This window comes from Pithys albifrons, chromosome 27 (genome assembly GCF_047495875.1).
Source record: "Pithys albifrons albifrons isolate INPA30051 chromosome 27, PitAlb_v1, whole genome shotgun sequence".
In the NCBI taxonomy this organism is placed as follows: Eukaryota; Metazoa; Chordata; class Aves; order Passeriformes; family Thamnophilidae; genus Pithys; species Pithys albifrons.
This window is the reverse complement of record NC_092484.1, coordinates 1625945-1636091: the sequence shown is the minus strand read 5'-3', so window position 1 is coordinate 1636091 and position 10147 is coordinate 1625945. Positions and strand designations below refer to the sequence as shown.

At 59.3% G+C, this 10147-nt stretch overlaps 1 protein-coding gene across 1 annotated transcript; it reads left to right on the top strand.

Annotated features, from left to right (window-relative positions):
* The first annotated feature begins 867 nt into the window (after nucleotides 1-867).
* On the top strand, nucleotides 868-9719 carry WDR18 (WD repeat domain 18). The gene is made up of 10 exons (XM_071578030.1): nucleotides 868-1088; nucleotides 1487-1597; nucleotides 2985-3118; nucleotides 3593-3734; nucleotides 4305-4448; nucleotides 4648-4712; nucleotides 4827-4951; nucleotides 7782-7948; nucleotides 8453-8521; nucleotides 8756-9719. Exons 1-10 carry the CDS (start codon nucleotides 879-881, stop codon nucleotides 8885-8887), a joined length of 1299 nt encoding a protein of 432 aa, XP_071434131.1. The 5' UTR covers nucleotides 868-878; the 3' UTR covers nucleotides 8888-9719.
* Nucleotides 9720-10147: the final 428 nt, after the last annotated feature.

Genomic DNA, 10147 nt, shown 5'->3' with positions numbered 1-10147 from the left:
TGTCCATAGGGTTGTGGGGTGTCCATTGGGTCCCTATAGAGCCATGGGGTGCTCATAGGGTCCCTACAGAGCCATGGGGTGCCCATGGTGTTCCTATGGGGTGTCCATGGGATCCCTATAGAGCCATAGGGTGTCCATGGGATCTCTGTGGGGTTATGGGGTACCCACGGGGTCCCTATAGAGCCATAGGGTGCCCATAGGGTTCTTATGGGGTGCCCACAGGGTCCCTATAGAGCCATGGGGTGCCCATGGGGTTCCTGTGGGGTTATGGGGTGCCCATGGAATTCCTGTGGGGTTATGGGGTGCCCACGGGGTTCCTATAGAGCCATGGGGGGTCCATGGGATCTCTGTGGGGTTATGGGTACCCACGGGGTCCCTATAGAGCCATAGGGTGCCCACAGGGTCCCTATAGAGCCATGGGGTGCCTATGGGGTTCCTGTGGGGTTATGGGGTGCCCATGGGATTCCTGTGGGGTTATGGGGTGCCCACGGGGTTCCTATAGAGCCATAGGGTGCCCACAGGGTCCCTATAGAGCCATGGGGTGCCTATGGGGTTCCTGTGGGGTTATGGGGTGCCCATGGGATTCCTGTGGGGTTATGGGGTGCCCACGGGGTTCCTATAGAGCCATAGGGTGTCCATGGGATCTCTATGGGGTCACGGAGTGCCCACTGGCCCCCCACGGGGTCCCCTCGGGGCCGCGGGTCCCCCTCCAGCGGCAGCGGGGCCGGACCCTGCTGCCTTTCCTGCCGCGTGCGCAGCCCTCGCCCCGTGCGGCGGAGCGGCCGCGTCGGCGCCGCTGCTGATTGGTCAGCGTGGGGCAGGGGAGGCGGCGCTCTGGGCCGCGGCCGCGCTCTCTGTGGCCCTGGCGGACCGCGAAGATGGCGGCGCCCATGGAGGTGGCGCTGGTGTCGGACGCGGCGGGGCCGCTCTGCAACTGCTCGGTCTGGGAGCTGCACTCGGGCTCGGCTCTGCCCGGGTACCGCGGCGGCAACAGCGGCCCGCGCGGGCTGGCGCTGCTGGGCGGCGAGCACCTGCTGGGGGCCCAGCTCGGCAAGAGCTACATCAACGTCTGGGAGCTCCAGAGGAAGGTACCGGCGCGGCGGGCGGGCTTGGGCGGCCTCGGCTCGGGGGGCGCCCCGGGGCCTCGCGGAGGGACTCTGGGCCCGGAGGGGGTGTGACGGGACCCCCCACCGTGGGGACCCTCCGGCCCTGTGAGAAGGGGTCCCTCTGTCCACAGAGCCCCCCCATTTCCATGGTCAACCCCTGCCTTGCCCCCTCGCTCCACAAAGATCCCCCCATCCCCGTGGTCAGACCCTCAGGGCCTCCTTCTCTCCATTCTGATCCCCATCACCACAGGCGGGTGCCCTCCATCCCTCTCTCTGGGAGACCTCCCCCCAGGGAGGGCCCTAAACTCCCATCTCGGGGGGTCCTGCTGGCAGCCCCTTCCCTGCGATGCTGAGCGCCCACTGTGCTCTCTCTGCCCCAGGACCAGCTGCAGCAGAAGATCATCTGCCCCGGGCCCGTGACCTGCCTGACGGCCTCTCCCAACGGGCTCTACATCCTGGCGGGAGTCGCCGAGAGCATCTACCTGTGGGAGGTACGGGGGCTCCGGGGGGCTTGGGGATGTGCGGACTCACATCTCAGGCAGTCAGGGAGTGCCCCATCCCACTGGCAGTGCCCTTGTCACTCAGCTATCTGTAAATCCCAGGGCTCTGCAGTCCACAGGGCAGCTTGTCTAAGCAGGAGGGGGAGAAATTCTGGGAGAGGCTTCGCTCTGCCCTTTCCTTCTCTTTCCAAGCAGCTCCTGGTGACTCAGGGGCTGGATGTTGTTCCCTTGAGGCAGCAGCACAGGACCTGGTTTTCTTCCAGCACTTCTCCCACATTTCAGCCATGTATTTGCATGTGCCCAGGGTGTCAGCAGGCCCTGCTGCGCTCTGGTCATTGTCCTACTGGTTAATTACTCCTGGATTATGTGGGATTACGCTGTGTTCCCAGCACACCACTGAGCAAATAAAAGCAGCAACTTGTCCTGAGCCTGGGATTAAACCCTGTGATGCCTCACCTGGAGAGCTCCCTGTGCTGGGGAAGGTTTGAGCTTCATGGTGTGGGCGGCTCTTCTTGAACTCATCAGGGTTTGTTTGTACCAATGTGCTTGTGGCAGCGCTGGAACAAAATTCCTGACAGGAACCACGGGGCTGAACCCACTGCAGTGGGAACTGCTGCTCATGGTGCTCCAAGCTGGGCCCTGCCCCACTTCCCATCACCTGCAAACGTGTTCTAGGGTATAGCACTGTCCCTCTGGCACGTTGGAGAGGCTCCATGGAAACCATGATGGAACTGGAACCAGCCCCCAGAGCCTTGGTTTTGTGCTGTCTTTGAGACCTCTTGAATCATGGTTTAGTTTGGGTTTAGACAACAGAAGGGAGTGAACTCTCTCATTTTATTTTAGGCTCACTTACTGCTTTATCCCTTCCATGTTTTCAGTGTTGCCTTCTAACAAGAAGTGCTCCAGGTTTGGGGGATTCCCTGTCTACTCTAAAGCCTCCACTTTTTTTTTTTGGCCCAGGATCATGAGCCACCCCTGGGATGTAACACAGCCTTCTGCATCTCTTGCAACCCTGCTGCCACTTCCTCAGGGCTTGTGGGAGGCAGGAAGAAATCACCAAAGTAATGAACATTAAGAGTGAACAGGAAATCTTTACTGCACGCTTGTATCTTGACCAGAGAAAGAGCTCTGGCATCACTAGATTACAGAGTTAATGTGCCAGGACCTCTCCCAGAGCCATTGTGCTGTGTTTCCCTGCAGTCCCAAGTGCACATGGTGGTTCCAGCTGCACTTCAGTGGTGTCAGTCACTGTCTGTGAGGTGCCAATGGGCTTCTGTGCTCGACAGAATCTCCCCTTTTTCCCCACTGCACTGAGGGCATGGGATTATCCTGGGACATTTCAGTCCTTGACACATTCCTGCCCTTCCCCTTGCTCCAGGTATCCAACGGGAACCTCCTCGCCATCCTGAACCGACACTACCAGGACCTCACGTGCCTCTGCTTCACCGACGACAGCAGCCACTTCCTCTCGGGGGCCAAGGACTGCCTGGCCCTGGTGTGGAACCTCTACAAGTAAGGGGGTTTGGGGGGCACAGGGAGCATCAGGGCAGGGATATTGGAGCAAGAGATCCCAGTGTCCTATAGGCAGGATCAGCTCTGGCTGAGTTCACATGTACCAGCTGGGTCTGTACCATCCTCGAGCGGCTCTTCCATAGCTGGCATTCTTGTGACTAGGGAGATTTTCCCTGAAAAGTCTCGCTGGGGTTTCTTGGGAATGGCATATGGCTCTGACTTCTTTTCCTGGGTGACACAGAGTGGATTGTGCCCTTTCCCTGCCAGTGGTAGCCAATGTCTCTGTTCCTCTGGGGTGGGGAGCTCAGCCAAGGTCCTCAGCCTCAGGGTCCATGTGCCTTGCCCATTGGCAACTCCTCGGTCCCCCTTGGTCCCTGCAGCCAGGAGAGGCAGCTGGAGCAGAGCCTAGTCCAGCTCCCCATGGGGCTGTGCCCTGGCTGACCCACGTGCCACCCCTCTCTGCTCTCCCCACAGCGTCCTGCAGGCAGAGCCCTCCCAGATTCCCGATCCCCGGCACGTCTGGTCGCGGCACAGCCTCCCCATCACCGACCTGTACTGCGGCTTTGGAGGGCCCCTGGCACGGGCTGCCACTGCCTCCCTCGACCAGACAGCCAAGGTGAGGCTCATTCCAGAGGTGCCAGACACTGCGGGGTCAAAGCCAGGCTCCGCCAGGCAGCAGGAAGCTGTCCCTGTCCCCAAGCTGTCCCAAAGCTTTCCTGGGTTGCACAGGCTGAATGTCTTGGCTGTCTCTGCAGTGACTCAGAGCTGCCAGACATGGACTCTGCTTCTCCAACACTGGCAGTTTCTCTGCACCTGTCCCCGGGCTGGGCTGTTGCAGTCCCTGTTCTCCTGGGAATGTCAGGGTCATCTCTTCTGATTCTCACCACTGATATCCACAGGGAGCAGAGCAGGCTGAAGTCTGTAGGGAGAGGGGTGCCCTGGGGACAGGACAGGCACAGAGGGGGCTCAGGACTATTTTGGAGCTGCCTGGGATACTGTTCTCCTGGTCATTGAGAGGTTGATACTGGGTTCTGCCTTCATTCTGCCTTGGACTTGGTTTCCCAGCCGCAGACTGGAGGAGATGCTAGAATGGAATGCTGAGGTGCCAGTGTGGAATGCCAGGGTGTCAGTGTTCCTCCAATCCTGCCATTACCATTCCATGATTTTCTGTCCCCTCTGACTCCAGCTCTGGGAAATCTCTTCTGGGGAGCTCCTGCTTTCTGTGCTCTTCGACGTGGGGATCATGGCTGTGACTCTGGACCTCTCAGAGTACCACATGTTCTGTGGTGGCATGGACGGGTCCATCTTCCAGGTTGACCTCTGTGCTTGGGTAAGTGCACGGGGCTGTGGGTGTGCCCTGCCACCCCAAGCCAGTCACTTCCCTGCTGGGACTAGTGTGACCTGCTAGGGCACAGGAGAATCTGAGTTCCCCTGTGTCTTTTCTGTCCCCTCCAGACACGGTGGTGTACCTGCTGGCTTCAGCCTTCCTGAGTTTTAACCACTCTCCCTTCCTTCCTTGATTTCTGCAGCCAGTCCAGAGAGACCGGACCTTCCAGACAGAGCGGGAGAACGGGAAGATCTTCAAAGGGCACAGGTGAGGGACCAAACATACCTGCCAGCCACCATCTGCCCCCATCTGCCCGCCTCACTGGTTTGTGGCAGTCTTGGGGTCATCCTGAGTTTAAACATCCTCTTCTCCCCATTCCAGGAACCAGGTGACGTGTCTGTCAGTCTCCACAGATGGCAGCCTCCTGCTCTCAGGCTCTCACGACGAAACTGTCCGGCTGTGGGACATCCAGAGCAAGCAGTGCCTGAAGACAATGAATCACAAAGGTAGGAATGTCCTTATCTCCGGGATCCTTGCTGCCAGAGGCCACTGCTGTCTCACCTGTGCTGCTCAAGGCACTCTGGGTGTGTCTCTGCCCCTTGCCTCACCTCCTGGGAAGGGCAGAGGCATTGGAGGGAGCCTTGGCTGTCTGGAGCAATGCTGTGACCTTGCCTGTGTGTTAATAACCCCCTTCCCTGTGCACTGTCGGGACTGAGTCACAGATTTCACCCCATCACTGAGGTCATCCAGGATCTTCCTCCTTGTTTTTCCAAGGGAGTGGTCACCCCACATACACCCCAGCTCTGTCGGGAGTGGATGGCTCTGTGACCCTGCAGTGAGCACCTGTGAGCTCATGGGGCCTGAAGCGAATCCCATATGAGCAGTTGTCTGGGATTTCAGTCTGATGGCTCTGATAAAGTACATAGAGCAGCAGTCAAGTGCCTCAGAGCAAGGGGACATTTACCCCTCCTGTTGCTAACAGGGTTCCTCCCCGAATTGTGGTGGTTTTCAGTCCCTAGTGCTGTACTGGCTGGCTGATAGGATTGACACCACTGCTTTCAGGCACAGCCCAAACCCCCTGGTGATGGCAGGGAAAGCCAGACCCTGTTTCTCTGTGGTGGTTGAGCTGCTGCCTCAGGACAGTCTCTGGAAGCCAGGCTGCCTCCAGACCCTTTCCCTCTTCCCTTTGGCTGCCAAGGACCATCCCTAATTGAGATCCACTGCAGCGCCCATCTAGACTGGCGCCAGTGGCATTAGAGGGTGAAAACAGACCAAATCAGAACTGAGTCATCTAAGGAGGAGGGCCAGGCTTTGGCTGTGGGCTGGGAGTTGGAGCCCTCCTGAGGCTGCAAAGGAGAGTGGGTGGACCAGGCTCTTTCCAGGAGGGTCAGGCCTGGTCTGACCCAGAGCTGTGGGTGCTCTGCAGCCTCCACTGGCTCCCTGCTGCCTGTGGGCAGGGATTTGTCTGCCCTGGCACTGACATCACCCCACTGTGCTGTGTGTGTGCTCTGCCAAGCCCAGGAGTGGCCTGAGAGCCCACCATCCCCCAAGCTGTCCTGGGTCTGGGGTCCTCATGGGGTCCCTGCAGCCTCCCTGTGTGGGGGGCTCTACTGGCCCCCACTCCATGGGACAGCGCTGGTGTCTGTGGGTCCCAGTCTGCCTTGGCCTGTCCAAGCAGCAGTGTGAGTCCCCTGGGAAGGTCTGCCCTCACTGCTGCCCTGAGCTCCTCCAGCTCCCTCCCCAAGGCAGGGATGACACAGGCTCAGCCATGTGACATGACAGCAGCCTCGAGCCCTGTGTTCTCAGGGGGGCACTCAGGGCCCACTGCCCTCCCTCCCCTCATGATGCTGCTGCAAATAGATCAGAGGAGCTGGAGTGTGGCTCTGGGCCAAGCAGGCAGGCCAGGCATGAGGGGCTGTGGCATCAAGGGTGGCTCATCTTTGGCAGGGTCAGAGTGTGGGCAGGCAGTTGAACTTTGAGAAGTTGGGCTGCTGCTCCTAGATGATGAGCTGTGGTGGTGCCAGCGAGGCAGGGCTGATTCCAGTCACTCCCTGTGCCAGGCACCACTCCAGGAGGAAGCAGGAGACCCTTGCCCCTAGATCCCTCCAGGCCTTCATTCCAGTCCTGTCACATGAGCTCCATCTTGTCTCTTCAAACATGGAGTGGCACAGACCATCTCTGAAGGTTCATTTCTGTAAGACCATCCTGGGGTGCTCCAGGCTGGCTCGAGATCAGCCACTGCCCCAGCCCTGAGGGCAAGGTGGGCTGGGAGAGGACTTGCATTTGTTCTGGGGCCCTAAAACAGCCTTGGGAGGGCTGTGTCTATGTGGTGACTGGATTTGGGGATCTTTGGGTTCATTCCTGAGATTTTTCTCCTCTCCACCTTTCCTGTCCCATCCTCTCGAACAGCTTGATGAGCTACTGGTTCAGTGAGAATTCTACAGCTGGGCAGTTGCCTCAGAGGCCTGGTTTTTAGATGGGTTTGTTACAGCTGAGTTGGCCAGGAGCCCCTGGCTGAGTGTTCAGCAGAGACTCTGCTCTGCTGGTGAGTCCAGCCTTGGATCCAGGAGGATCAGGCTTTGGAGTAAACTCTGGAGCAGGAGATGATGGTGATAGAGCCATTGTCCGTGTCAGAGCTGCTTGTGTTCATCTCCTCTGCAGAGACTGAAAGCCCTCAACAGTTCTGGGTTCAGAACTGTTCAGACTCTCTTCCTCACCCCACTCCTCTCCCTCCAGCACTGGCAGCCTCCACTCAGGTGCATCTGGACCCTCTTCACCTTTCCCTTCAGCCAGGGTAGATGGATGGTCGGGCTCTGGTAGCGGTGGCCGAGCTGCTCTGCCCACTGGAGGGGGGCTAAGGGGCTGCTGTGTCTGACAGGGAGAGCTCCAGTGTGGGGGACAATGGTGGAAGTTCACAGTAAGCACGGCTGAGAGGGAGCGGAGGGGGCTGCTGCCAGAGAGCAGCCGCTGGTGCGGGTAAATGCTGCAATTAACGCACTCATTAGCTCTGCTGGTGAGAGCCTATGATGGATCGTGGCAGCACAGAGCTGCGGGCACAGCAGTGCTGATGAATGGCGGCTCTGCAGGGGAGGTCGAGCCCCCGCTCCCCTCTGGTGGCCAGGCGGGCCCCCAGCAACCCCCACCCACCCTGGGGTGCCAGGCCCAGGGTGTGGAGCCACAGCCCTGGACAGAGAGAGCTGCTGGGGAGGGAGGAGAGAGTCCTGGCCACTGTCTGCACCGGGGTCATACTCACTGTTCTTTGGGCTGCCCAAGGGCCCAGCCATAGACAAGCCTACGACGCGTCCAGCCTGACCTGTCCCCACTGTCCCGTGCCAGGTCCGGTGACAAACGCCTTCATTGTGCTGGCCCCTGCCAACATGTTCAACCCCGATGGGAAGCCCAGCATGCCCCTTCCCAAGTTCAGCAGACACCTGCACGGCACCGAGAGCAGCGACGAGCCGGGCGCTGAGGGGGTGACGCTGCGCCTGGGGCTGCACCAGCAGGTACCAGGGGCAAGCAGGTGGTCAGGGAGGGGGGACAGACATCAGGGAGGGGTTGTGCTGGAGCAAAGCTTCTCCAGCTGGTGAAACCCATTTTGCTCCCTCCCACTCCCTCCCTGTCCTGGCTGCTGCAGTCATTTGTCCTCCCAGCCCTGTGCTGCAGCGTGGGCTGGCTCTGCTGTCCCACCATTTCCTCAGTCCTGGCATGGCTGTCCCCAGGGAGGAGGGTCCCACTCCATCGGTGTCCTGTCCATCCTAACCTCTCCAGTGGTGGTCCCAGAGCTTCTCCCCTCTGCCAGTGTCTGCCTGGGCGAGTGACAGTGGCAGTCCTGTGACGGCTGATGGATGAGCTCCCTGTTGGGGAAGTGGCAGCAGGCCATGAGGGGCTGTTTGCCTGGCAGAGGGGACAGCAGGATCACCCTGGGTCCCTCCCAGGGGAACCCTGCCCAGGGCTGTTAGGAGAAGCTCCATGTCTGCTCTGCCAAGTCCTCTGGTCTGTCCCTGCAGGAGCCTGGGCAGAGCTACCTGGAGAAGGCAGAGAGGATGTACTCACAGATGTACTCAACGAGGGAAAAGGTGAGAGCTGCTCCCAGGCTGGGAATCGGGTACAGACTCCTTGGGGGATTCCTTGTCAGCTGATCTGACAGGCAAGTCAGGAATGGAGGGAAGAGCTCTGGAATTTGCTGGTAATGTGAGCACTGCAGCTTGAGGAGGAGGAAGAGGACTGGGGGGTTTGGGGTTTCCTGTTGTGGAGGGAGCAACAGCCTCTATCTGGCAGAGCTGAGACCCTGTTGTGTTTTCCTGTTGCAGAACCTGGTGGGAGACCAGGAGCACCTGACGATCCAGGTGAGCGAGCTGGAGGAGGAGGTGAGCAACCTCCGGAAAATCAACAAGGACCTCTTTAACTTCTCCGCTCGCATCATCACCAAACCAGCCAAGTGAAGAGGCTCCCCCCGCCCTCGCACCCCTCCACCTCTCCCTGCCCGCCCTCGGGCACCTGCCCAGCCGGTGTGCAAGCACACCCGGCTCACCTCCCCACTGACCCGGCACACGCCGCCGCGTTCGCCCGCTCGGGGACACGGGACTGAGACCAGCACGGGGGCTGCGGGCGGGACAGCACAGGGACCGTGTTCAACCCGACTCGGGGCCGGGGAGCACTCGGGGGCACTTGGGCAGTCGCTGCAGGAGAGCTCAGGATGCAGCTCCTGCTCGTTCCTCGTCTCTTCCCCTGCCCCTTTTTTTGTTTCTTTTTGTTACTTGACCCTGCAGTGCAGACAGAAAAGTGTTTTTCTCTCAATACCGTTTTGAGATTGGATTTTGAAGACCCCCTTCCGCCCACCCTGCCCTGGGGATCGCTGCTCGGCGCTGCTGGACCCCGCTCGGTGGGACCCTGTGCTCGGGACAGCAGGGGCTGAGTGGCTTCTGCTGTGGGGTGCCCAGGGCAGCAGGGGTGCTGCTGAGACAGGCAGGGGGTCCCTGGGTACCAGGGCTGAGGGTGGGGCTCCCACCCTGTCCAGCAAGCAGGGCTTGGGGGAGTCCCTGGGCCTGGAGTGTGGGTGGTGGTTTTGGGGAACAGGGTCACTCCGGGGAGGGGCAGAAGAGCCAGCAAGGTGCTATTTCCAATCTCATCAGTTGACAATTTATATATATTTGGATCCAACGACTCTGTTTTCACGGTGTTTGGGGACTCGGCCTTTTGTATTGTCACAGCATGGCAGCGGGGGTTGTGGGTTTTGTTTAGGTTTATTTTTTACATAAAAGATTTGTTTTTATAGTGAAAGATGCCTGAGTTTGTCTCTTAATATGCCGTGGGTGGCCACAAACCTTGACCACCCATCACCCTGTTCCCAGGAGCAAGGAAACGATTTCTCATCCATGAGCTGCCCAATCCCCTTCACCCCAGAGGTCCCTCCTTGTCACTTCAGGATGTCGAGGTGTCCTGTGGCCACCCCTCTGTGCTCCCCCCACCCTCTTCAATACACCAAACCCAAGTGCAGATGATTTAAAGTGCACTTTAAAACCAGAGAGTCCGCGTGGCCCCGGCTCCTGCCAGCTCCCCAGAAAATGCTTTTAGCTTAATCACCCAAGTCCGTTCCTTTCCCTTCCTCTCCCTCTCATCTTCCTCCTGATGCTTTGGATCAACATTCTTCAGCTGCAGCAAGGAGTGGTGCCCTGAGCCAGGGGCTGCAGTGGGGGCAGAGG

Coding starts and splice junctions, on each gene's coding strand:
- WDR18 (XM_071578030.1), top strand. CDS start 879: ATGGCGGCGCCCATGGAGGTGGCGCTGGTGTCGGACGCGGCGGGGCCG. Junction 1,089..1,486: donor TCTGGGAGCTCCAGAGGAAG/GTACCGGCGCGG, acceptor TCTCTGCCCCAG/GACCAGCTGCAGCAGAAGAT. Junction 8,522..8,755: donor TGTACTCAACGAGGGAAAAG/GTGAGAGCTGCT, acceptor TTCCTGTTGCAG/AACCTGGTGGGAGACCAGGA.